The sequence below is a fragment of the Triplophysa dalaica genome, chromosome 8 (assembly GCF_015846415.1).
Source record: "Triplophysa dalaica isolate WHDGS20190420 chromosome 8, ASM1584641v1, whole genome shotgun sequence".
Classification (NCBI taxonomy): Eukaryota; Metazoa; Chordata; class Actinopteri; order Cypriniformes; family Nemacheilidae; genus Triplophysa; species Triplophysa dalaica.
Genome location: NC_079549.1, coordinates 15,460,864 through 15,486,827, shown reverse-complemented (window position 1 = coordinate 15,486,827; position 25,964 = coordinate 15,460,864). Strand labels below are relative to the sequence as shown.

Genomic DNA, 25,964 nt, shown 5'->3' with positions numbered 1-25,964 from the left:
ACTGTACTTCAAGGCAGATTGCGTTGAACGTCTCTTCAAATCCTGATAGCAATCATTAAGTAATGGAGCGGTCTAAATATATTTATTTAAATCTAATACCTCCTGCTGAGGAGCAGGACTGTGAAATGCTCGTCCAATCATTGCATTCGGTCCGAATGCAATGACAGGATGTCCCACTTTTCTGTCAAACTTTGTATTGAATACCACCGTGCAGTGTGCACCCTGCTCGCACAGGCAATCTTCCATCATCATTGAATTTGTGTTTTGGAGGAGGCGTGGCTTTAGAGAGCGCTCGGAAGCGAAGGTGGGATCTTATGCTCCATGCTAGCTTGCATCTTTGAAATCCCCTACCCTTCCTTCAAACTATGGCAAACAAGGACACAACTTCCATAAAGGACTCTGTTGTTACATTAAACTTTTAAAAGAATAAATGCAACCTGCATGACTAACTAGGTACAGCAATTCAGGAGGGAATATTAAAAACACAATGGCTAAGCCAGATTTGACAGTGTCAGACAAAAGAAATGGCTGAGAAACCCAAGCGAACATTAATGAAGCAAAATGGAAATAATCCATCCAGAGTGCTTCAGTGAGGCCTACACTCAGCCATATGAAATTACAATATAGTCCATTTAGAAGGAAACCTGACCAGCTCTGAAAAGAAAATCAAGTGAATGCCGGCACGTATGTCTGAACATTAGCAAGACCATTTTAATCCATATGCTTTGGATACGATGAATACAACAGATTTAGATTCGCAATACACATCTTTGTTTAGAATATGAAACAGAAAAACAGAGTCCGGTGACCGAATTGGGCTGAAAGCCAGGAAGACTCAAGAAGTGATACCAAATGAGGTGGTGGTGGGCAGCAGCCATTTAGCAAACACCACGCCAGCACATACTAGACTAGAAAAGCATGTTTGGCTGGCCTGTTGTACATTACTTCCATAAACCTTATGCTACAGTTCTGAGCTATCTCTACAAACATGGTAAAAGCACTGGAGCTTTGTTTCAATAAAGGTAAGACACATCATGCACTCTGATACATTACTGTGTACGCACAGAGTGGAAAAACAGTGGTGTGAAAAAGGATCCAGTCAATACAAACAAATCTGCCAGGAACAAATGATTTGTAATGGCCCAGAGTGCTCGTTGCATAAAAACACAAGGCGCCATAGCAAGGTCAAATGGATTACTTGTCAAGGCAGTAATAGAGAGAACGCTAAACATAAATCCACGCTCTGCAAAGTTATCTGTGTTTTCCGAAGATAAGCACGGGTCTGTCTGACAAATAAGCTCAAATGTATGAACCTTCTCATGAGAGACAAACATCTCTAAAGGCTTTTTTGTGTACAAATTATGTCCAGATGTTTATTATCAAGGCAATCCTCATTTTCATTCTAACAAATCCCTAACTAATATTTTTCGAGGTGATGATTTCAACATGGTGAATAAAGGAGTCTATACTAATCACATTCAGTTATATTGAAACAGGTATTGAAGTCATATCTATGGACCAGAACATCACCTACACAGAGACAGTTTAGCCAAAAATAATTCTGTCATTTTTTTATTATTATTACTGGTAACCGAAGGACAGTGGTACCCATTGATTTGCATAAATGATGACAGAATTTGAATTTTTGGGTGAACTATCTCTTTAAGGATGCTCCTATAACATCCCTGTATCCTTTTTAAAAAAGGTGCCACAAAAGGTTATTCACAGCGATGCCCTAGAATAACCACTGATTCCCCAAAGAACCAATTCAGACAAAGGTTCTTATGATAACCATTTCTTTCTTACCTTACATAGTACAAAGAAGCTTTATCCTTTACAAAAAAAACTTTTGTGAAACATAAGTTTTTTCAGATGTTACATATTTACAAAGGCAACCATTCAGTGAAATGGATCTTTTTTATGACTTGTTATTTAGTGTAATTCACTAAAATACACCGAGAACACAGAAACAACCCTGTAGTAATGCCTTGGCAACAACTCTTGCATCATAGCATTAAAATTTGTACAGACAAACAGCACTCACAATTCTTTAGAAAATGTAAACATCTACTTATGCAATATTTATGAAAAAATATATCGTTGTCATGCCCTGCACGTTACTCCTTGACAGTGAGTTCAGTTAAATAAACATTTCATTGAAGGCTCAATGCTAACTTGGAAAAAAAAATCACAAGGCGCTGAGAGAAAGGCCTCCTTGAGATCTGGAGGAAAATCAAACACAATCGTTCATACAAGCTTCTCCTGAAAAGGGCTGAGTTTGTAGAAGCATCAGAAAGGGTGTGGCTGTGTTTTAACTGACAAATGACTGACTATTTCCCAGGAATACACCCCGATTTCCAGCTACTCTAACAACCTAGTTCAACCAGCCTGAATAATCAGTTCACCCAAAAATAAAAACGCTGTCATCATTTACTCACCCTGATGTTGTTCCAAACCCGCATAAATGTATTTTTCCTGCTGAACATAACGGAAGATATTTGGAAGAATGTCAGAATGCTTGATCCCCCATTTACTGTCACAGTAGGGAAAACAATGGGGGTTGTGATATGTTACTGAGAATCTTCCAAATATCTTCCTTTGTGTTTAGCAGCCATTTTTACAGATTTAGAACAACCTGAGGGTGAGTAAATGATGACAGAATTCAACTTCAAACTATCCTTTTTAAAACTGATAGTCAAAAGGCACAGTAGTTCTGTGATAAAAACACACTGCAAGCTAAAACATGACACTAAGAAATGATCTCCAAAGTCTGACAGGTAAGCATGACATCAATCATTTTAATCATGGGTGCCATAATGGAAAGACCAACTACAAGGTATTCAGGACAGCAAGACCGTATTCTGAATCATCTGAGGTAAGTGGGTTATATCCTGTGCAAACTATTTTTTGCTTTTATTTATAGGACAGTATGAAATAGACAGGAAAGTTGTGTGTGGGAGGCGTTTAGAACATGACTGAATTTAAACCCCATGCCAACGGCTCTAATGTGTCATTAAGATTAGCTAAATACATTACGCCACAGCTCATTCACAAGATCTTTATAATATAAAAGTTCCCACAGCAGACACACATTGCAGCTTTATCACAGATAATGGTTTCCATTTCGAGCTGGAGTGCATTCATCCGAGGATGTGATTATGAAAAGAAACATAAACTAATGTTATCAGCCTTACACTGAATGGGCTGAACTAGGGACCAGTGGGTTCTTACACACCACTAAAGTTGACCCGTATCACACCAAATGCATCTGGAAATTATTTATTCAAGCGCATTAAGACCAAATTATGCTAGTATGGTAAAATGCTAGTTTTATTTCACAGTAGCAGTTAGAAATTAGCAATCTTAAGAGGAGTGAGAGTTCTCCTTGCACATGTTGCTATCCAGCCAGTTCTTGTTGCATAACACATGTCAGCAAATGATGTATTTTGCCTGTGGAGCTGAACATGTACTCATTTCCCTCACGTTCACTGACTACTGGAAATCATTTACCTTTAAGAAACAATGTCACAAGAGACGGTGAACTAAATGAAATCTAAACAACTCAACATGCAAACAAGTAATTTTCAACCTAAATGCAGAAAGAAACTGGAAAACAATGCATTGTAAACCCCTGCATAGATGCCAACATACTGTCTCACTCTCATTTTTTCACTAGTTAGGCCTATCCAGAGCAATACAGTGAAATCAATGTGCAACTCAAATATACAGTACCTCTGTGACAGACTCAAATTTCACTCAATCCCAAATCAATATGACCAGATAGCATATGCATATAGAACTGAAGTGCATTATAGTTATTGTGTCAATGCATCAGATAAGCTCTGAGTGAGAGGATTTTAATATTCTGAGTGTGTGTATTGTCTAACCGATTTGATTAATCCTTTCTCTGTGTGCCAGACGAGATCTGACACAACTTTACATGACGCTCTGTAAATCTAATTCCCCTGCTGCAATGATGCCCTAAATACTGGCATTTACCCAACAGACAAAGACTTGTCAATCATAAAGCAGACCAGACAGCATGATGCATTGACATTGACTGTAAAACTTTACTATGGTGCATTATGAAAAAATTTGGGACGTGATATGGCAAATTTGCTATTTGTATAGAGAGGAGCTTATATATATCTAGGCATGTTCTCTATTTAAGCTATTGAACATTCTGTAACTTCCATAATGTACCCCCATAATGTTAATGACAAAACAATTAAACGAAACAATGGATAACCTTTTAAAGATTTTATGCTTTTTATACTAACATGAGAGACCATTTTTCTTAGACCAATCTAAGACCATTCTTCTGCAAGTCTATTCAACTAAGGGTGCCAAACTTAGATGTCACATCTGAGCAGTTAAAAAGCTGATAACTGTAGAGTTGGTTCATAAACTATCACCACTGTGGCATAAATCAAGACCCTTAACCCGAAGTTAATTCCCAAAATGAGTTAAAAAAAATACAATTGAACTCTGTGTCCATGCATACCTGGTTTGGATCGCACGCCTTGAACACATGGCATGCCATCTCAGACTCTGGGTTTTCAGGTTGACTTGTGATAAGATAGGCAAAATAACATAAGTCATGACTGTTGTGGATAAACCTTGAAATAAACTGTGCCTTGTGCTCGAATATGAACACGGATTGGTTGCTGCTGTTTGCGGGCACGCATCGGATCAGTGAAGGCGAAAGGAACAGTTGAACTTCTCTGGCCTGTGCAGGACCCGACTCGTTTTTCTCACTTTTCCTCCGGATCTCAGCCAACAGCCACGGCAGCATGGGCAACGTGGTCCTCCTATCCAGAGAAGACCAGCCCATGTACCAGAGTGCAAATTTCTTCTCTGCTTTTGGATTATGATCTTTATTGTTCCCTTTTCCATCCTGTCCCTCCATATCTCCAAGGGCTCGGAGGACAAAGACTTTAGATTCAATGTTGTTGTGTGGAACAACTCTATTCCTTCATTCCTCTTCCTAAAGCAATACATGCAATGTTCAGTATTATTAAAAAACAACTGATACGATCTGCTGATGCGTTAACGTTGCATGTGCCTCTCACGAAAAGTACCCACGGGTCATGTGTCCTTTGGAGAAATACGTATAATATTATATACAAGCTTTTAAAAGGCTGCGATCATTTTAGTATTCCAATCTCATCGATCTTTCTTCAAAGACAACACATCCATTTAAAGGGTCCCGTGTCTTGAATAATCCGCAAATGAAGTTAAACGCGTCGCATGTGAGTGTATAAATACACAACAGCCTGAAGGAAGTACGTTTCAGTCCTGCAAATATCTCCCGTTGTGGACGACGCTGCGGACGGACGGACCATGCGTGAAGCTATAAATCAGCAGGAGTCCTTCAATAAGTCGTTTATTGTAACTTTTCAGTTGTTATTATTTCATTTAAACTGCGTTGGAGAACAGTGTGCTGTTGTTAAGGAGGAGTGGCCGCAGCAGCCATACGAAAGGCGTTCACTCGAGCCCCTGCGTGCGCGTGCTCGCGCATAGATCTCTGGCTCACCTCGTCCCCTGATTCTTCAAGGAAACACGCGGCATTTAGGAGATGAGACCACCTCGTGGATTTTAAGCTAGTATCACAAACTCAGCATAACATTTATTTGTGTTGATTGTTGAAATTGTTGAAAAACTTCACGCTTTAATTTGAATTTATACATTTGATAGATTATATGAAATGTTATCACAATTTTCGCAAAGTTGAAAGAGAACGACTGACAACTCGGTCCAAAAAGCATTTATTGACGACAAGGTATTCTACACAATTCTAATAATAGTGAGCACATGTAGTACATGATGTGAAAATGGAAAGCATGCTTGTAAAATTCTTCGTTAAACATGGTCACGAGTTGATATTACACTTGGCATATAATAAAATAGCTGAACGAATATTTATAGCACACTGCTGGTACATATAATAATAATCTGTGTATGCAAATCTATCTTAGACTATAGGCTTTGTGGGAGCACTGGCATGTTTGTTTAGTAAATATGGAACTGTACCTTTAAAAAAAAGCCACAGCCGAGTCAACAGCGCTCTCTGCTGTCTCCATCAGCGTATTTGTATCTAAAACTTCTTATGTCGCAGGTTGGGGGACAGGAAGAAAAAGTATTACCAATTTTGCAAATTTATCGCTGTATTTGTCGATTTTTAATACCCCTTCAGAGACTTTTAAGAAATCTACTAGCGACAAATATAGCTGATTTCTGAATAAGCCGTGGCGACTTGGCGAAACATTCTGCTTCACTACTGCTGGCCCGCGAGAGCGAGTTTTTGCCTTCCTCTCTGCCTTCTCTGTACAGCGAGTGTGAGCGCCCGCCAGGAAGAAGCAGCAGAAGACCGCACTGAAGCAGGTACAGACAGCGTTTACAATAATTAATAACTTATTGACCTTGTTTGAGCATTTATGATCACGAAACGAGATGAAACTCGGTGACATCGATGTGTAGACATAAACACAGACGGATTTTAGCTGTTCAACGAAACTGCTAGTGTGTAGTTTTAAGGTGTCGAGTTCAAGATTCAAATAAGCTTTATTGGCATGATAAAACAAAGGTTTAGATTGCCAAAGCACAGAAAAATATAAACATACACAAATACATATTAGGATAATAATAAGATAAAAGCATATAAGTATCTATATATACATCTCAACAAAAACAGAAAAAGAGCCAAGTATTTGTAAGCCGGACATATTATTAGAGATGAAGGGGACTCAGCACAAACCAGAGTCTGTTTCTTTGCACAAATGTATTTATTCGACAATAATAAGAATAGCTCAAGGATAAATGGACTTGGCAAAGAAACTGAGTAAAACAAAAACAACAAGACACTTTAGAACACCTACAGACCACAGGGCACACCGGTTTTATCACATAGTGAATACTCCACCAATAAGTGCACACTCACACAACATCACAAGAGAAAGCAAAAGTTCATTTCAAATTCCAGACAATGATAATCACCCAAAATCAAATCACTACACCTATATTCCTTGACATGGCATACAAGTGAGAACCCCACAGTTCGTGGGTCCACAATGGATAACAAACAAGCAAACAAACAAACAAAGTAAGAAAAAAATATACAACAATAACTCAAATCACGTGCCCATAAAAGACCCGGTTTGGATCACACCAAAATAGCCATTAAACAAAAAGTAAACGGCAATCATGCATTCTCTGTATTTACATGCTTAATTCTCTGAGACACCCAAAACATGTTGATCCAATCAGTCACAATTCAGTTCTGTTAATCGATGGTCTTAATAGTACTGTATTATTTTTGTTATCATTTAATAGACTTGTGATAATTGGCCTTCATGTTAACAAAAAACTTTACTATTAAAAGGATAGTTATATATGAATTTGTTGTCATGGTAGAAAGGTTATGTTTATTTATTTATTATTTATTTAAATAGAGTATTTATAGAGTATGGTAGCGTTAACATTTTTAAATTTCTTTAAAGAAGAAATAGATGCTGGATTTCTTTCTCAAACACAATTGATAATGGTTTTATTGACTTTTGTTAGAATGTACGTGATGAATATAAAATTTTGTCATAATCACACATTGTCATAGGTGTGTTTAAATTCTTTTCGATTCTTGATGCGTCGTAATCCTCTAAGCAGAAACCTAACAAGTGCATTTTGCCTTTCAGTTTTGTTTAACTGAAAACGGGGTTACATTTAAATTCTGTAATACAGTATCCTCAGTGTATTTTCACAATGAACTACCATGTTTAATTAAACTAATTCAATGCTAATTAGTTATAAAAGGTAGGCTACATTTATTTAAATCACATTGGGGAGAGTCATGTGTGGGTAGGCTGTCAGAAACATAAAATTGAAGTGTATAACATTACTTTACAAATGTTCATTTTCAAACACATCAGAGAGTTAGGTAGCCAAAAGAGGGAGGAACTGTGGTTTCATCTCATGAAAACAAGCAGCAAAGATAATGTAGCTCTTCCTAAAGACATTATATTTTCTTGAATATATTGACATATATTTCTGAAATTAATTTCAGGCTGTATACGGTGGATCTAAAAAGTCACACCCTTGTTAAAATTTGTTACAATTTTTGTCTTGTAAATAATCATGCCTGAACCTGTTCGACCCTAATTGTAAAATTACAACCTATTTATTTATGGGTATAAAAATAAGAATCATTTGGCGGTACAAATAAAAAATATACAATAACCAGTTTGCATAAGTGTACACACCTCTAAACTAATACTACCTCTAAGCTTTATCTCAGCATGCAGTCTTTGTGGGTAAGAGTCAATCAGTTTTGCGCATCTTGACTTGCAATGCTTTGCGATTCTTCCTTGCAAAAGAAAAAGCGTCACCTGTGCACAGCCCTCTTCAGGTCACCCTATAGATTTTCAATTGCATTAAGATCTGGACTCTGCCTGAGTCATTCTTGTTTTGGTAAAAAAAATCCCTGGGGAACAGTCATACTTTAGGCTTAATCAGTGACTTGAATTGATGCCAGGTGTATAAACCTACCATACGTGTAATTTGCAGGTGGATGGGTAGGTCATGTCCCCACCAATTTTTGGAAGAAATAAAAAGTGCAGATCTGTTTCCACTTGATTTTGTGTGGACATAGTTGCTCCTCTCTTGGTGTCAATGTATGTCTGTGTCTGCCTGTCTCTACCATGAGTTTGTGATCACTGACTCTGTACATGCTCAAGACTTTTCTTTATTTTAGGGTCTTTTATTCAGTAGGTTTTACATTTTTGGTTCAAGAATTACCCTTCTTTAGTTCACTCACTATTACATAGTTTTTGTTGTCTGCCAACAGAAACACCAAATAAGTCATTAAGAACATTGATTTTTTTGTAATAGAATAATGTAAACGTCAGCTTAGAGAGTAGAGGTATTAGGCAGTCTAGCAGAGCTCAAGCGCTCAGCTTGTCAGACACTAGTGATGATGTCATCGATATGCAAATTAGCATGTGACGTCATCTTGACATTTAGCGACTTTCTATTGAAAAGAGTTGGCAACACTTGAAGGAATCACAACAAGGATGGCAGCTCAAACAGAGGAAGCAATCCCGTTAAGCTTGGTATGTACCTGACATAACTAACAAAACACTACTGGCACAATGATTCAGAATAGATTTAAATAGATAAATAATAGTACTGTATTATTTTTTTATCATTTAATAGACTTGTGATAATTGGCCTACATGTTAACAAAAAACTTTACTATTAAAAGGCTAGTTATATATTAATTTGTTGTCATGGTAGAAAGGTTATGTTTTTTTTTTTTTTTTATAAAATAGAGTATTTATAGAGTACGGTAGCGTCAACATTATTTAATTTCTTTAAAGAAGAAATAGATGCTGGATTTCTTTCTCAAACACAATTGATAATGGTTTTATTGAATTTTGTTTGAATGTACGTGATGAATATAAAATTTTGTCATAATCACACATTGTCATAGGTGTGTTTAAATTCTTTTCGATTCTTGATGTGTCATAATCCTCTAAGCAGAAACCTAACAAGTGCATTTTGCCTTTCAGTTTTGTTTAACTGAAAACGCCTTAAGCCAATGTAAACATCTCGTTTGCATTGTCTGTGAATATACAACAAACAAAGGTCACACAGGACAATACAGACAGGGGTGCCACCAGAAATTCAGGGCCCTATGGAAACCAACATTTCTGGGACCCCTACATTTTTTACAGATAAAATGTAACCCAATAAACATGCCCTGTATACTTAAAAAAAGATACTTGGCACATTGCATAGTTAATATGTCTAAAGATGAGTACAAAGCCTACAAAAACAAGATTTTTTTTTAGAAATATGTACTTGTTTACCTAAAAGGGAGAACATTATTATCTCAATTGCAATTGCAAGCAAAACAGAACATTATGTACACATATTGACATATACTTTACATGAACAAGCTTTAGCTGGGTCAAACTGCTCAATCAGGAAACATCAGCTACAGTAGATACACGTTTTATTCAATTTTATATAATTTTTTTCTATGGCATTTTATTCATATTAAGAACGTCAAGTTTGACAGCATCGATCGTAGCAGCAGCACCAGTGTTTCCAGGTACGCGGCTTTCCCGCACAATTGGGCTATTTTGAGAATGCAATTGCGGGAAAAATTATGGAGCCGCGGGTTGCGGTTTTTTGGGCTACTTTCATAATGTTCCGCGGCCGCCAAAATGTTTATTTATATTCTAAGGATAAATGTTAATTGATGAGTTCTTAATGTATAATCACACTCCGAATGAATGCCTGCCAACTCAAGGACCGGCCCGGTCTTAAAAGTGTGGGGAACGAGTCTGACATGCAGGCTACTGTACATGGAGGGACGCGGGAGCTCAGCTCAACCAAAGAGGAAACCTTAGCGGTGGTATTAGACACAGTAGCCTACATCCGAATTATGTTTTAACCAATGTTTCATCAGGTGAACGTCACGTTGCACAATGAAAGAGATCAATCGTGAGTGTACAACACTTGATTCTTCCGGCTGCCAAATATCACGTTTTATCAGCGCTATACGCAGTCTAGAACAACTAAATCATTGACGTGCTTGTACAGATTATACATTATTTAATAAATGTAACCATGATTATTTCGTAACAAGTTTCTCGTCCATTTACGTGCACGTGGGATATTCTTAAAGGGACACTCCACCCAAAAATGGGTTCTAGAATTCTAGAAACAGGTAGTTTATTTTTATTTTTCATCTGAAGATAGAGAAAAAACGTCCTATATTGGATATTGAGGTGACTTTTATTAAAAAACTCCACATCAGAAAGTCCTGATATTGTTTGAATGTCAATCTAAGATGGTGTTCTATGATTCTGAGGTGAAATTATTTTCTAGAAACAGGTAGTTTATTTTTAATCCCTATCTGAATTTAGAGAAAAAAAGTCTATATAGGATTTAGAGGGGACTTTTATTACAAAAACTCCACATCAGAAAGTCCTGATATGGTGTATGAAAAATTACCTATTTGTCAGTTATGGTCACCCATATGAGTCTGTCTCTTTAACCACTAGGCCACAACTGGCCCACTAGGTCAAAACCAACCACCAGAATGCCTTAGCAACGCCCTAGCAACCACCCAAAACGTCACACAAACTCTTACAACACTCTTGTACCTAACCACCAAAATACCTAATCAACGGCCTAGAAATCGATCAAAACATTATATAAACTGAAGAGTAACCATAGCAACATCACTTGCAACCGTTAAAACACTTACAAATGAGAGTCCGAAACAGCTTTTATTTTGAAATTTGTCGTCCCGCGCTCCTACCGCAATCTTTCATATATGCGCGCACAGAAAACCAATGTGAGGGCTGGCTTGACCAACGTTTTCAAAGTGGAGGCTGGCCTGACCGCAGTTGCGTGTGTCACTGTCTGCACTGCATCATAACAAGTGCAATAACCAAGAGACGCTACACTAGCGATCGTAGCTTGGACAGCGCAGGTGGAATGAACCATTGTGAGAGGGAGCAGGGAGGTGTGTGACTGAAACAGTAAATACATTATTTGTTTTTTAAATATTAAATCTATGGTCAAAACGGACAAAAAACACATTTAGCGCACGAGGGGCCCTAGCACATTTAATGTATGTATAAAAAAGAGAAAAGAAATAGGAAAATAAAAAGGGGGTCTGCTCTTCTTGGCCCCAAATCAGCCTGGGCCCTTAGAATCGTCCTAACGTTCCACCCCTTTACGGCGCCCATGAATACAGAACATTTCCCTATATAGAAAATAGTCTTGACAGACTGAACTCAAATTATGAGAGGACATTTAATATCTGTGGCTGTCAGTTTATGTTTTGATTAGTTCTAATGTAGGAGTCTGAACAAAGTCTTCTTTACTTGTGTTGTTAGAATTAGCCCACTACACTGTAAAAAATGTTCCGTAATTTTTACGGAAAAATACCGGCAGCTGTGGTTGCCAGTAAAATTCTGTAAAAAATACAGGAAAAGAACGTAAACAGTCTTGCAGTTTAAAACTTCAGGGCACAAACTTCAAGCTGTGAATGAACTTAATACATTTTAGTATTTTATATCAACAGCATTTCTTTATATACAATGAAACTTGGTCCAAATGCATAAAAGTGAAAACATAACATTTACTTAATTTATTTCTTTGTAATTCTTTATTAAAACATCAAAGTCACTTTTAAACAAAGCAACATGCAGCATGACATCAGCATCTCATTGCTGACCTTGAATTAAACACAGACTCCACTCTTCAGCATAGTGGTGACCCACAAAACCTTTAATATCAGAAAAGAAAAGAGAAAATACAAATTCTGTAGTTTTTACGGAAAAATACCAGCAGCTTTGGTTGCCAGCAAACTACCGTAAAATTACGGGAACATCCTGTTTTTATTCATCCAATCAATTCACAGTAGAAAACATGAGCCACACCCACTATTCATCTTGTAAATACGTCAGAATTCTGAAGACGATCATCACTTCTGCTTCACAGGGACTGCAGCATAACAGCCATGACTTGATGCTTTATTGGTGTATTCAAAGTCACCGTTTTTGTGATCAGGGTTTGTTTTAGTTGGCCTCTTTCAGCCGTCAAAAATAAGTTTCCAGTTATCTTTGGGCTGCTATGACATTGTTTTATATAAAACATAGTTTTGTAGCAAATGACATCAAATGAAAATGTGTTTAGATATTTTCAAAAGCTTTTTCTGGCATGTTGTTTAATTACTTAATGTTTTTTTGTACAAATGTCTCAATGGATTTACATTTAAAATTCACATTTCCTGCAATTGTCAATATAAAAAGTATTTGAACCGTTAAAAAGCTTGCATTTGGTCTTTGACCCATAAACAAGAATTAGAGTATGAATCTCAACAGAGGTGACTAACAAATGAAAAGCTTACAGCCGCAATGCATGCTGGTAGTCATTGAAGAGTTTTGTGATTTGATGATACCCAGAATGCATTGCGTTTATCTTAAGTGGTTTTTTCTGTTGTCACCATTGTTGAGACAAACTATTATATTCTTGATGTCTGCTAGAACATTTATCATGTATCAGATTTGCCGTTGAAGATATTCAGTATATTATTTTATCTCATAAAATATCATAGATGTCGACAACAAATGACATTAAAGCACCACTTAAACTCTCAAACATTTACTTCCTCTCCAATCTAAAGAAGTTAATGCGTTAGCTTTTTCTGAACTTTTTACCCTGCTGTTTTGGTGTCTGTTTCCCCACACAGATATCAAAACTGGGCAAAGACTTTTTCCCATGGAAAGCAAAGGGTCAAGACCACAACTAAAGCAAACACTCATCACCATAATGGTGACTCAACAAAACCATCGACATGTAAACTTGTGTTAATCCTCAATTAGAACTTTTGTAGACGTGCAACAGAAATAAAGTGATAGTGGTGTCTGTAAGTGAAGGTGATAAAAGTGTTTGTGGAAAAAAAAACTCCTCGTGAAAACTTTGGAATTTCACTGTTCAAATCCATGAGAATTTGACTATGTTTTCCGTATTTTCTCTGTGAAAACTACAGAATTTCGGCATTTACGGCATTTTTTACAGGGTTTCCGTAAAAACAATGGATTTTTTGCTGTTAATTTTACAGACAATTTTAAAGTGTTTCTCCGTATTTTTTACGGACACTTTCTAATAACAGGTTTTTTGTGTGAAAACAACAGTATTTTACTGTTAATTTCACAGGCATTTTTTACAGTGTACAGCAGCACACACGTCACGACCATCAGGATTTGTAGATAATATCCACGCGGAAACTGTAATACAGTATCCTCAGTGTATTTTCACAATGAACTACCATGTTTAATTAAACTAATTCATTGCTAATTAGTTATAAAAGGTAGGCTACATTTATTTAAATCACATTGGGGAGAGTCATGTGTGGGTAGGCTGAATTGAACTGACTTGAATTGATGCCAGGTGTATACTTATGCCACTATACTAATGTCCCCACCACTAATTGGAAGAAATAAAAAATACGGAGTGTCTATTAACCGTGCAAGTAGCTCGTCTTGTAAGCAGAGGCTTTTTATAGTTTTTATAGTTTTATAACTCCGCCCATCAGTTTCAGATTGGAATAGACAATATGAAAGGCATGCAAACTCAACTGCTCCAGTGGCATAGAGCGTAAATCATGTTTTACGTTCTTCATGTCATCGTCCGTTCGGTAGTGCTCATGGCTGAACTTTTTCCCTATCACACAACAGATTTTAAAGGTATTTATTTTTTATAAAATTATGAAAATATTGGAAAATGGCTGTTTAAGTCATACATGTACCAAACATTTTGTGCTTAATTGCACTTTGGTGCTATATATAAGTCCTTATTGTTCTCGACATGCGGTTGCTATCATATTTGTAGCCTATCTAGCAATGCCCGTAGCAATAAGTGAAAATATATATTTTTTAAAGATATTATTTTTCCATCTGTTTCCATCTGTATACTTGAATGTTTGTCCTTATTAGCAGGGGGTTCCCAAACATCTCAATCCTTGACCCACCGACAGGTCATCTATGTCAAACACCAAATTTTTAACACTGTGAAAACACGCATTCGTTTCAGTAGTTTTTATTTGATCACGAATAAATATGTTTAATTACGTACGGGAACAGCCATACTTGAGCTATTGATGAAAACATGATATAGTTTCAAAACAAATGGAAGCAGATCTGATATGTGATGTGAAAATTTAGAACAGTGAGTTCAGCGGATTCAATCATGCTTCACGGCAGTGTCAGTATTACTTATCATGCGTCTTTCGCATTAAAGTTACACCACTGAAGCCGTCAATAAAACGGCACAGTTTTTATACTGTCTTCTGGAGCCCATGAAAATTCCCAACTAGTTATTAGAGAAACTATTTATTAAAGTATTTTTTGTGTCATGACTTATCTTGGGACATGATTTATCTTGATTTCATTTTTACATGATAAAAATGTGCAATTTTAACAGGGGTGTTTAGACTTTTGTTCAACTGTTTTGTAATATACCGTATTGTGACCCTGGACCACAAAACCAGTCTTGTGGCTCAACTTTTTGATTTTCATATAATCTTAATGATTTAAGTTTTTTTTATGATATGACTATATTTGGCCGAGATACAACTAATATAAAATCTGCAATCTGAAGGTGCAAAAAAATAATGTTAAGAAAAATTGGAGGCGCTGCAGCAGGCCGTTAATAAGAAGCATTAGGTTTGTCTTAACACTGTCTTTTGTCTTATTGCTGTAATTACATTGTGGAGAGTAGATGAACCCAGTGCAATTTCTAAGATTTGCTTAAATACAAAACTTGAGTGGGTAATTACCAAAGAGCGGGCAGCAGTGAGCAAAGTTTGTCGAATTTCCGGACATTTCTTTTGGCGATTTGATGCATTCACTCACCAAAAGAAAGCTTTTAAATATATATGCAGAACATGTACAGGATATCTTCAGAGAACATGATCTGTATTTAATATCCCAATGATTGTCGTATTTATTTGAACCATGCAATATATAGTTGGCTATTGCTACATGTGCGATTTATGACTGGTTTTGTGGTCCAGGGTCACTTCTGATAAAAAGTTATAGTTGTTTATTTATTTATCTGATGATGCCTTTGTGAACTTGTAACCCTGTATCATTTTAAAGCTCAATCCAAAGTTCCTTCACACCAATTCCACCAGCCATACTTGGCCCTTCAGTGCTATTGCTGAGCTCATTGGTGAGTGATTAGTTCTCATCATTTTTATAATAAAGTATTTATAATCTTTTAAAAGAATATTGTGAAATTCTGTTGCTATTGTAATTGTTGTAAATAAGAACACTGGGAATAGAAGGTGTCATTTGTTTTGAATTTAAGCAGTAGAATTAGAGCACAGAAATAAATTGGCAATCCACTGTAAATAAATTGTATGGGATTATATTACATCATTGCAATTGGCAAACACTATTATACAAAGTTACATTGAATTTGAGACACATAGGTGTTTTACAGATTAATAACAGTTCAAGTCATGATGTCTGTTTATTGAGTTCCGGTCGGGATGAAGCAATGTACAATGAAAGTCTTATTTTTGTTTCCAAGATCCAAAATATACTTGAGGATAGTATGGAGATGATTCAAGCTGATTCACTAGATTTTGGCCTACATCTGCGTAATTTGATTATAATTTATAAATGTTTTCCTACTGACATAGATAATGCCTATGACCCAGATGTTGGTGCCAAACAGTTCTGGATTGATAAAAGAAGGATTGGAGGGAAAGACTGCCTTATTTTCACGGATAATGGAGCAGGAATGGATCATCTCAAAATGCACAAAATGCTTAGGTGAGTCCAAACCAATACAGTTGATAGATATACTGTATACATGATTTATTCACAATAAAACAGTTGCCTGGTTTTATAAAAGAGTTGCACATACAAATATTAAAGGAAAAAATATATGTTTCAATGCAACTTTGTGTGCGCGTGTGTGTGTATCACTGCTGTATATGTTGCAACTAGATGTATGTACATACAAATACACATAATGCACTGTTAAATACTTCTTAATAGCCCTTTTCACACAGCAATGTTGGTAAATTACTAGTAAATTTTGAGTAAATACACAAATATGCTGTTCACACAAGCATTGGCATTCTGTTAATTTACCGGTAAGACAGCGTTCACACAGCCGTCTCAAAATAACAGTAATATGATGTCTTCAAGCGGACATTTCCTTATAGCTGCAATACAACCGGAGTTATGTTTAAAATGTGGTGGGGGTGTGATTTTATATCTGAAAACAGCAAAGCTTATATATACACAGAGAGTTAATTTGACCATTTTTAACACTGGCGATTTTGCTGTGAACGAACGTGTTGTTGATGTTTGGGTCATACAATTGCTCTTAACCCAACACTACGCCATGCTGCTCACGTACAGGGTAGACAGTGTACAGTCACTTCATGTATTTACAGTAATAAAAAACTGTGCATAAGTGAGACAGCATGTCAAGATGTAGGGGGATAACTAACGTGAGATGAGAGAACTGCCCCGCCGGCTTCTGTTTCTGTGACCGAAATTAGAAGTTAGTTACCTTTTATGTTTTGTCGCTTGAAACTGCATGTATGCTGATGACTGTAATGATGCACAAGCAGCCTTATTAAACTCGAAGGAAGTTTTACAGCTCTTGCTTATTGTCAGTCCTTTTCTCTGGTAATTCCCAACATCCCAACTTTGCATTACAACATGGAGATAGAAAACTTTAAAACTGAGCTGAACTTTACGAGGACAAATGCAGAGACGCAAGAAAAAAATCTGCAAGGAGATACAATAATGTTCATACATACAGATACAGAGAAAGTGCATGAGGGACGTTAGCAGTTTGGCGAATAACGTACATCAGAAAGTGTTTGACACTGTTTTGAACAACTTTAGTGCAGAAATGTTTGAAAGTTATGATTGGACCTAAGCAGTCAGCACGCCATGTGTTGTAGGTTCTCTTAACGGTTAATCTTCATTCTTCGTACTTCACACATCGCTACTTACTAGAATTTGCCGGTAATGTTACTTCTTCTGTTACTGGAAAATTGGAAGTACAGATTTAAAGTAAAGGTCCTGTTCACAAATGATCTATCAAGAGCAGTTTTCTTGCAATTTACAAGTTAAGACTATATGTGTGAAAGGGACTATTGACTGATATCAAATTAATATTGCTCAATATGACTTGATCACTATATTGATATAGGAATGTTTAATCGCTTTGTTTGTTTCCTGTTAGTTTTGGCTTCAGTGATAAAAAGGCAAAAAATGGCCATGTTCCTATCGGCTTCTATGGCAATGGATTTAAATCCGGCTCCATGCGCTTGGGAAAAGACGCCATTGTGTTTTCAAAAAACGGAGAGTCTATGTGTGTGGGCATGCTGTCCCAGACGTACCTTCAAGAGATTCAAGCGGGGAGCATCGTCGTACCAATTGTGAAATTCAAACGCAATGGAGATTCAAATATCCTTATCTCCCTCAAAATGGGCTAAACAGAATGTGTTCCACAATATAGAAAGAAAAAAATCTGTAGCAGATATATTACTGTACTGTAGCAGATCTATTAGTTCTATTCTAATTCAAGCCATAGTTACTTTCTTACATATTTTACATTATCAATTTGACTTGTTGATCCTTGACTTTTCCTTTCACTCTGTCCTGACCCAAAGCATGCAGCAAGTCTACAGGCCATCCTGCAAAACTCTCTGTTTCAGATGAAAGAAGAACTGCACGCAGAACTTGATGCCATCAACAATCATGGTTCCAAAGGCTCCAGAGGAACAAGAATAATCATTTGGAACCTCCGCATGTGAGTATGCAAACCAGGAAGAATGTGTAGCTTACTAAGTTGTGCTGAGAGATCCCGCAAGATTTAAGAGGCCTGGTTTGCTAATAGAATCAGACTTATTGAAAGCACATTTACAAAAGAGGATTCATTTTCTGCTACAGAACATCGTCAGACTCTACTGAGTTTGACTTTGAGTCGGACAGTTATGACATCAAGATTCCAGATGATGTGTATGAGAGTGAAAATGAAAAATACAAACAATCCTTGCGCGTGAGTACTTGAACATTGCCATTACAAACTGTATTACACTAAAATACTTATGATGATATTGTGGTAACTTCATTACATTTTCTGACAATTTATATATAAATAAAATAGTAGTGCATGTCATTTTCTTCTAGGCATACTGTAGTGTCCTCTATTTGAAACCCAGAATGCAGATTATCATTCGTGGACAGAAAGTAAAAACTCAACTGATTGCTAAAAGCCTGGGACGTGTTGTCACTGAAAAATACAAACCAACCTTTCTTAACGTATCCATTTTTTGGCAAAGAAGAGCTTTTCCCTAAAAAAAGCTTTTAGATACTAGAAACACTGACTGCAACATTTTCAGTTTTGTTACAGAATGTGTAGTCAATTCTATTAATGCACATTGTTTGAAAACAGGTTTACAGACACATATCAGAGTATTTAGTTAGTTCTTCTATAAGGTCTACATGGAGTAGGTGACGTGAACGTTTGACAAATATTAGCTTTGCTCTATGAAGGTATTGTGAGGGAAGATTACAGTAGCTGATGGTGAAAGAAAGAATGTAATTTTGCGGTTGTTCACATAGTGATCTTCCTTGAGTCTTTTCTTTGCAGAAAAAAAGTCTTCCGATCATATTTGGCTATAACCCCAAGAGCAAAAAACATTATGGAGTCATGATGTACCATAAAAACAGGCTCATCAAAGCCTATGAGCGTGTGGGATGCCAAAACAGGGTGAATGCTTAAGTATTCTATTCAAGTTGTTTAAAATGTTTTACATGCTCAAACTTCATTATCACACATTTACTATTACAAGTGTTTCCCAATATTGTGAGATATCACTTGCTTTGTTTATTTTTGTTTTCACGATAGGCTAATAAAAAGGGAGTGGGGGTTATTGCAGTGATCGAATGCAACTTCCTCAAGCCAACACATAACAAGCAAGACTTTGACAACACAGACGAGTACAGGTCAGTGTGATCCATCATCCCAGATGAACTGCAATATGGCGTCTGGTATTTATCTATCTTTAATTTCTACTAAGAATGTGGTCAAATACAATATGCAAGTAACCACTGCATAACAAGGTTTGGGTGAGACGATTTAATATTAAATAGTTTTAATTTATTTGTAATTATTTAGTCACAACATTTTCCCACAGTTTCATTTTCCCATAGGTTGTGTTTTAATGAGTTTACTATTTTTCTAAAATGTGGGAAGAATAATTAACCCCAAACTTTTGACATGTAGTATAGAAATCAGTGTTGTTTATTGTTGGTCTACACAGAAGAACCATGAGAATGTTGGGTACGAAGCTGGACGACTATTGCAAAGCAATGCGAAACAAAATAGATCAAAGCACAGTACCCATGGAGGAGATCCCGTTAGTATACGCTTAAACACATTTAGTGTTGCTTTCAACCAGTTTTTTTACAAAATGCACACATATAAAGCTTATTTCTTACCAAATGTGAAGAGAGTGTCCTGACCAGAACTGGGTTCAGTGTGATGATTGTATGAAGTGGCGGAAACTCCCAGATGGCATCAATCCGGATAAGCTCCCTGAAAATTGGTTCTGTCGAATGAACCCGAACACAGAGTACAGGTTTGTTTAATTTAACTTTCTGCAGCATATGTTTTAACAATCCGGCAAGATTCAATAGCAAAATATGATCAGAGGTTTAAAGAAACATTTTATTCTGTATGTATTACTTATTTTATATGGATAGATGGCAGTTTCTTTAATTTGTAGAAAATAATATCATACGAGAAGGATTGTACATTTTCAATTTATCTGAATTCAGGGAATGTGAAACACCAGAGGAAGCTGAAGATAATGGAGATGAAACATTAACCTACTTGAAATACAAAGAGCAGTGAGTTTGAAATGCGTGTGATTTCGGTGACACATCCGTATACACCTTTTGAGCTCTTGGTTTTGCCACACTAAGCTTAAATTATTTATATGAGTATTTTATGTGTATATATGCAGCATCTATTCTATCTTTTTCGGAAATATAACAGCCATCTCTCTTTCTACAAATGTCCCAATTGCTCACTCTCTCCTCCCCCTGTTGCTTATTGGCTCTGAGTGATGTTGTGGTGATTGCTCCAATTGACTGTCTTTTTGTTTCTTAAAACACACATACACACAAACACACACACAATGATCTAGATCTAAAAAGATCAAGCAGATATTCACAAAATTGGTTGGGGATTTTATTTCAAATATGAACATTGTTTTTTTAACAAATGGTGACAAGTTGTGCTTATACTGACACTAAATTGATTTTTAATTATGATTTTGAAACACAATTAATATCTGTTTGTGTGACTTGAATACAGTACATTCTGCCTCCATTCTATTCTGCCAATGAAGCATTCAAGGGAACAAGCACGCAGTTGTGAATGCCATTGGGCTTCCTGATGTAACATAAACACGGCACCATGATGTCAGTAGGTAATATAATCTGACATTACTGTATGTTGTTTTGATACAGAACGAGAAACCAGAAAAAACTGCAGGAACAGAAAAAATTTCAGGTATTTGGACATTTTGGCGTTGGATGGTCAATGTGTTATCTTTCATACCACTCTTATCTTTCATTCCTTTGTTTGTCATTTGTTTTTTGATGTCTCTGTGGATTAGATGGAAGAACAGCAAAGACTGGCAGAGCTACCTAAAGAAGAAAATGAATTTCAAAGAAGACAAGAAAATCTTTTGGATGGCGCAGTAGGTTTTCATCAAAGCTTTATTAAAAAGAAAGTTTTTATTTCCAGAATATTTTGAGGATTTAAATGATGACAAATGGCTACTGTGCACGATGCGGATATTAGGCGATTGAACATATCTAGTGTGTATTTCTGTCATCAATTAAATGTAGCTGTATTGTTTTTGGTTCATAATATGCATTACAAGATGACATGTAACTATAACTAAACAATCATCAGCATATACGTTAACTTGCAGTCTCTTTGTTTTCATAGGGCCTATCCCCATCAAGGTCATCAACAGCTGCTGAGACAGCCAGGAATCTTGATGATTCCAGACCCCTCCCACTATCTGGTGAAGCCCAGTTTTTGTGAGCTTTTGTTTTTGCTGTAATAAGCCTGTATTATTCATATTACTATTTGATTTGTATTTGCAGCATCTCGCCCCTCAGACAACGTGTCAGCCTCCTCTATTACAGGGTGCAACATTTTCTCCTTCTCTCTTCTTATTAGTGTATTTTATTTTGAAAATGTAGTCTACCACTCTTACCTTTGGCTCGCTCACTGTTACCATTCTTCTACAGGAGAAAGAGAAGTCTTGAACAAACCGAGAGCCAAGTTCTTAAAAAAGCAAGAGCACTTAGTGAGTACTTGAAGATCTCTCCAGACGGCCCGTCAACTTTCAAAAGTCTATCAGATGTCCCAACCTCACAGATGGAGATTTCTGAGAATAATGACACTGTTGATAAAAAGGATGTGAAGTGCAACACTGATGATGATGAAGATCTTGTTATTGATGAAACCAAAAGCACGCCAAAACATTTAACCTTAAACCTTGCTAAGGTAAAGATAGAAAGAAGTACAAGTAATGATGTGCAGGACAGATATCCTGTTTCCATGGAAACGCCTGCCACTGAGGCTTCCACAAGTGAAATGACAGGCACATCGATTTCAAATGGTCAAGTCAGGATGACAACCCAGACAGAATGTGGTATGGCTGTAAAGATGGTAGAGGACCAAAAGAGAAAAGAAGAAGTGGAGATTAAAAAAGAAGAGTCAGAGAATGATGCTACAATGATGGAACAGAGCAGCAGTGAGGTTGAATGCAAGAAGGACAAAGATACCAGAATGAACAGGTCGATCAAAGACTCCATGGAGACTGAAAGATGTAATAGTGCAGACATAGAGAGTAAACCAAGTCTTTCAGAAGGAAGCGATAGAGAAAAAGATGCTCCAAGTGCAATGCCTGAACAAACATCAATCAGCTCTTTTCTGAACATACACCATGTCCCAACCCTGGAAGCCGAGAAACAGCAGAACAGTCCTCTGGAACTCATGGATGCCACATCCCTGGAAAGAGATGAGTTCAAAACTGAAGCTCAGTCTCTCACATTGGAGCTGGAGAAGAAAGAATTGACAGTTAATTTAGTCTTAAAGGAACACACGTTTAAAAAAGAGTTCTGTCATCAAAGCATTCAGACCGATCTAGAAGATGATAAAGACTTCAAGACTCTGTACTTACAGGCGACACAGCACATTGAACAGCTCACACAAACTATAAATGAGCTGAAGAAGAATAAGCAAGAGGAGAATCCCCAGATTCTTGTAAGTAATAAACTTTAAAGCAAACTTATTGATCAGGCTGGTTAACCAAGGATTTCTTGGTGATTAAACTAGCTAAAATAAATGATAAAAAATCCATTAGTTACATTTTGAACAAGTCTTATAACATTTCTTTTTTAAATTTTCTCAATCACATACACAAAGTCGGACAGCTTAAACCAAGAGAAAGCTTATTGTGAGCAGATGCAGAAAGACTTGGACAAACAGCGAAAAAAACTGGAAGAGTGCAGGAACGAAACAGCTAGTTCTGCAAACAATCAGAAGATAATATAGTCACCAAAGCATAGTTAGTATACTTTTTTCGGAATCAGTCACCATCGATCACAGAATTATGTGAAACATTTGTATACATTATCTGTTGTTTTCAGGTCAAGGGAGCATGGGGAGCAGTGTTGCTCATCTTTTGGTCACATTTGTTCCTGCGTTGGACCCTGAACAAGTCAACTATGACTGTGAGGTTATAGACAAGATTTTAAACCAGGTTATACAGGACATTTCTCCATGTGAAACCACTTCAAGATAAAGATAATTTGTCATCAAAGTGTTCATTGCAAGTTTATGTTAGGAAAAATGTGACCAGATATTTTATTGCATTCTGAAAATATTTCTTAAGGATAAAGTATAATTGTGTGATAAAGTTATTTAGCATTTTTATCCAATTTTGGGGTCTTATAAAACAAAGTTAAAAAGGTAGTATAGAAATTAAGTTCCATATTACTTCCAGTTTGGGCAGTATGTTCCTTTCTGTTTGTGTAATTTCTATATTGTTTTGAGTAAGTGGCCAGGTGCTATATAAATAGAACCTCCACTCTCAGAAATAGATGAATGTGACATACATGTACATTATATGTAACACACAACTTATTGTATGACAGCTATGGGTTTGGAAATGGTGGGTTTCTTAAGGTGCTGAAGACAATTATGAACACAACACCATATGACAATTATGACAGCCAAGAGGGGAAAACAACTTCATTTATTTCAATGTAAAAAACACAATTATTAATTTGAATAAAACAAGAATCTTAACCATTTAGTTACTGTAACGGTGAAAGATTTTAATAAGGTTAATGTTATCAACTTATGTTTCTTAAAAGCATCTTGAGTGTGTGTTTTGTTTATGCCTTTTGTGAGTTTACATTGATTGAATAGTTGATAATATTATAGCAATGCAATGCAGGGTGTGTCATGTTTGAACTATGGATACATAAGACGTTTAATTGGCTATAGTGCACAGAAAACTAAACAGTCACCTTGTGCAAAGTTCAATAAAGAATATATGAAGTGCATTGGTAAAAAAGTACTGAAATGTGAATGTCTAGTGTGTGACAAAAATTTGGCAATATATTAAACAGTCTCTAAAACTGAGGACATTTCCTTGAACTGTCTGTAGAAGTTCTGCAAAAAAAAAAGAGTATTATAAATTGCAGTAGCACTGCATCAGGAACTCACAATAACTTTTCAATTGAACAGACCTGGAACTGCTGAACTGTCATCTCAAAGGATTTATATGACATCTCCCCTGACGTATCCATATATTTCAGCAGAACAGAGATAAAGGGGGAGTTAAGGGATCGGCAGCTATCTGAGCTTACCGCCATTCCAAGTTTCCACTGCATATCAACAAGCTAAAAGAGAGAAATTTTGTTACCAACAATGTTACTTTCTTAGATAAACAGAATGGTTTCCATCATCAATTGCATCATCTTAATTGCACAGATTTTGGAAACGACACAAGAGGAAACTAACACAGGCTACGACCAAATATTGATGCTTTCTCAAAAATCCAGAACTACGCTGTGTTATTGAGTTATACTTCTTCACCAAAAAACAAGAATCATGTGACATACCTGTCCAATACTAGCAATGCTCAGACTTTCCTGATGTGCATGTAGAAGAGCTCCATGCTCAATCCAGAGCCGCTGCACTAGCTGAAGCATTGGTTTGGACCATTTCCTGCTACTCTCAGTCAGTTTACTGATCAAGACATCTGCACTGAGATTGCTTTTAGCAGCTAACCTGTTCATATAAATATATAAGCAGCCACAACTATTTTTATAACAATTCAAAAAACATTAAAATATGCATATTTTAGTCTTTAAACAAATAAATGAAATGATAAATAATGTATTGTCTCAATAAACACTGTATGAAGACAGTGCTTTATGATTGTGCTGTACCTAAAATGAAATGACATCAGTCTTACTATATCTTGAACGGCTTGTTGATCGAGGTTTATCCCAGATCTCTGAAATTTCTGTGAGGACATAGAAGCAGGTGGGTAACTACATTCATGCACAATGTATTTAAATAGAGATTAACGTTTTGTGTGCTTACATCCCAGGTTTCAATAAAATCTACCACTCTTTGTTCCTGAAGATGAACAAGAATTTCCTGAAGCTGGAAAATTAAAAGAATAATCAGATCTGTTGTCTTAATAAATATTTAAAACCACATTTAATAATGAGACATTCTGAAAATGACCAAAAGATAATAAATAAAATAAACACTGCAATAAAAACATGAACAAATAGGCATTGTCATTTTTAATTTCACTGGGACTTTAATGTCCAGTGTTGTACTTTGTTTACACAGTAATGACAGATCTTACTGTTTCTGCAAACAGATCTAGAGGCAGATTTCCAATGTTGTCAACCACACCATCCACACCTGCAAAAAAATATGCAACCCGAGGTTTATATGACAATTACTCAATGACCAACATCGAATACAACTGACATGTAACGTTACATTTGCTATATAAAGAGTTAATGAATCATAGCAAATTAACTTACTAGAGGATAGCTCCTTTCCTAACATGTTTTATAATAATTTGTTAGGCTGTATTTTAGGAACAGTGTTTTGGATTGTAATGTTATGCCTCTACAATTTGTTTTGTCCAGTGTGTTTGTTTTTTTCCAACCCTTCTGTAAAATGCAGTTTCCGATCGGAAGTCAAGAACCGCAGCGTACATTTTTCAAAATAATAGCATGTCAGTCAGTAGACCTTAAAATAAATAATTCAAACAAACTAATACA

The 25,964-nt window shown here is 36.3% G+C and overlaps 3 protein-coding genes across 11 annotated transcripts in view; 1 reads left to right on the top strand and 2 right to left on the bottom strand.

Annotated features, from left to right (window-relative positions):
• The window catches only part of tbc1d4 (TBC1 domain family, member 4), a 28,806-nt gene extending 23,326 nt beyond the window's left edge, over positions 1-5,480 (bottom strand). Inside the window, exon 1 of one of the 3 annotated variants that reach the window (XM_056755513.1) lies at positions 4,505-5,480. In XM_056755513.1, coding sequence (XP_056611491.1) covers positions 4,505-4,909 — 405 coding nt within the window. In that variant the 5' untranslated portion in view covers positions 4,910-5,480. The remainder of the gene's footprint in view (positions 1-4,504) is intronic. The other 2 variants (XM_056755512.1, XM_056755514.1) reach the window with 2 other exon arrangements.
• A 182-nt stretch (positions 5,481-5,662) lies between these two features.
• Positions 5,663-23,962, top strand: LOC130427826 (MORC family CW-type zinc finger protein 3-like). Of its 7 annotated transcripts, XM_056755523.1 has the most exons (20): positions 5,663-5,782; positions 6,197-6,384; positions 15,678-15,750; positions 16,226-16,358; positions 17,794-18,017; positions 18,207-18,363; positions 18,504-18,612; positions 18,744-18,875; positions 19,207-19,326; positions 19,465-19,562; positions 19,880-19,975; positions 20,069-20,197; positions 20,397-20,468; positions 21,093-21,135; positions 21,242-21,325; positions 21,580-21,658; positions 21,741-21,783; positions 21,888-22,908; positions 23,071-23,212; positions 23,295-23,962. In XM_056755523.1, the coding sequence occupies exons 4-19, from the start codon at positions 16,327-16,329 to the stop codon at positions 23,197-23,199; spliced, it is 2,568 nt and encodes an 855-aa protein (XP_056611501.1). In that variant the 5' UTR covers positions 5,663-5,782; positions 6,197-6,384; positions 15,678-15,750; positions 16,226-16,326; the 3' UTR covers positions 23,200-23,212; positions 23,295-23,962. The 7 variants fall into 7 exon arrangements, with proteins under 7 accessions (XP_056611501.1, XP_056611500.1, XP_056611496.1 ...); XM_056755522.1 differs by lacking the exon at positions 5,663-5,782 and having other exon boundaries at positions 6,079-6,384; XM_056755518.1 differs by lacking the exons at positions 5,663-5,782; positions 6,197-6,384 and adding an exon at positions 9,066-9,104.
• Positions 23,884-25,866, bottom strand: commd6 (COMM domain containing 6). The gene is made up of 7 exons (XM_056755525.1): positions 25,722-25,866; positions 25,538-25,596; positions 25,264-25,326; positions 25,107-25,183; positions 24,777-24,945; positions 24,402-24,554; positions 23,884-24,324 (listed from the first exon to the last, which is right to left on the bottom strand). Exons 1-7 carry the CDS (start codon positions 25,744-25,746, stop codon positions 24,274-24,276), a joined length of 597 nt encoding a protein of 198 aa, XP_056611503.1. The 5' UTR covers positions 25,747-25,866; the 3' UTR covers positions 23,884-24,273.
• Positions 25,867-25,964: the final 98 nt, after the last annotated feature.

Bases quoted from the DNA above. Each gene is read 5' to 3' on its own strand.
- LOC130427826 (XM_056755518.1), top strand. From the start codon at position 9,066: ATGGCAGCTCAAACAGAGGAAGCAATCCCGTTAAGCTTG. The intron at 20,198-20,396 runs GTTTGTTTAATT...ATCTGAATTCAG, and splicing joins AACCCGAACACAGAGTACAG to GGAATGTGAAACACCAGAGG. The intron at 21,784-21,887 runs GTGCAACATTTT...ATTCTTCTACAG, and splicing joins TCAGCCTCCTCTATTACAGG to GAGAAAGAGAAGTCTTGAAC.
- commd6 (XM_056755525.1), bottom strand. From the start codon at position 25,746: ATGTTAGGAAAGGAGCTATCCTCTA. The intron at 24,946-25,106 runs GTACAGCACAAT...TTATATGAACAG, and splicing joins CTGATGTCATTTCATTTTAG to GTTAGCTGCTAAAAGCAATC. The intron at 24,555-24,776 runs GTATGTCACATG...TCTCTCTTTTAG, and splicing joins GCATTGCTAGTATTGGACAG to CTTGTTGATATGCAGTGGAA.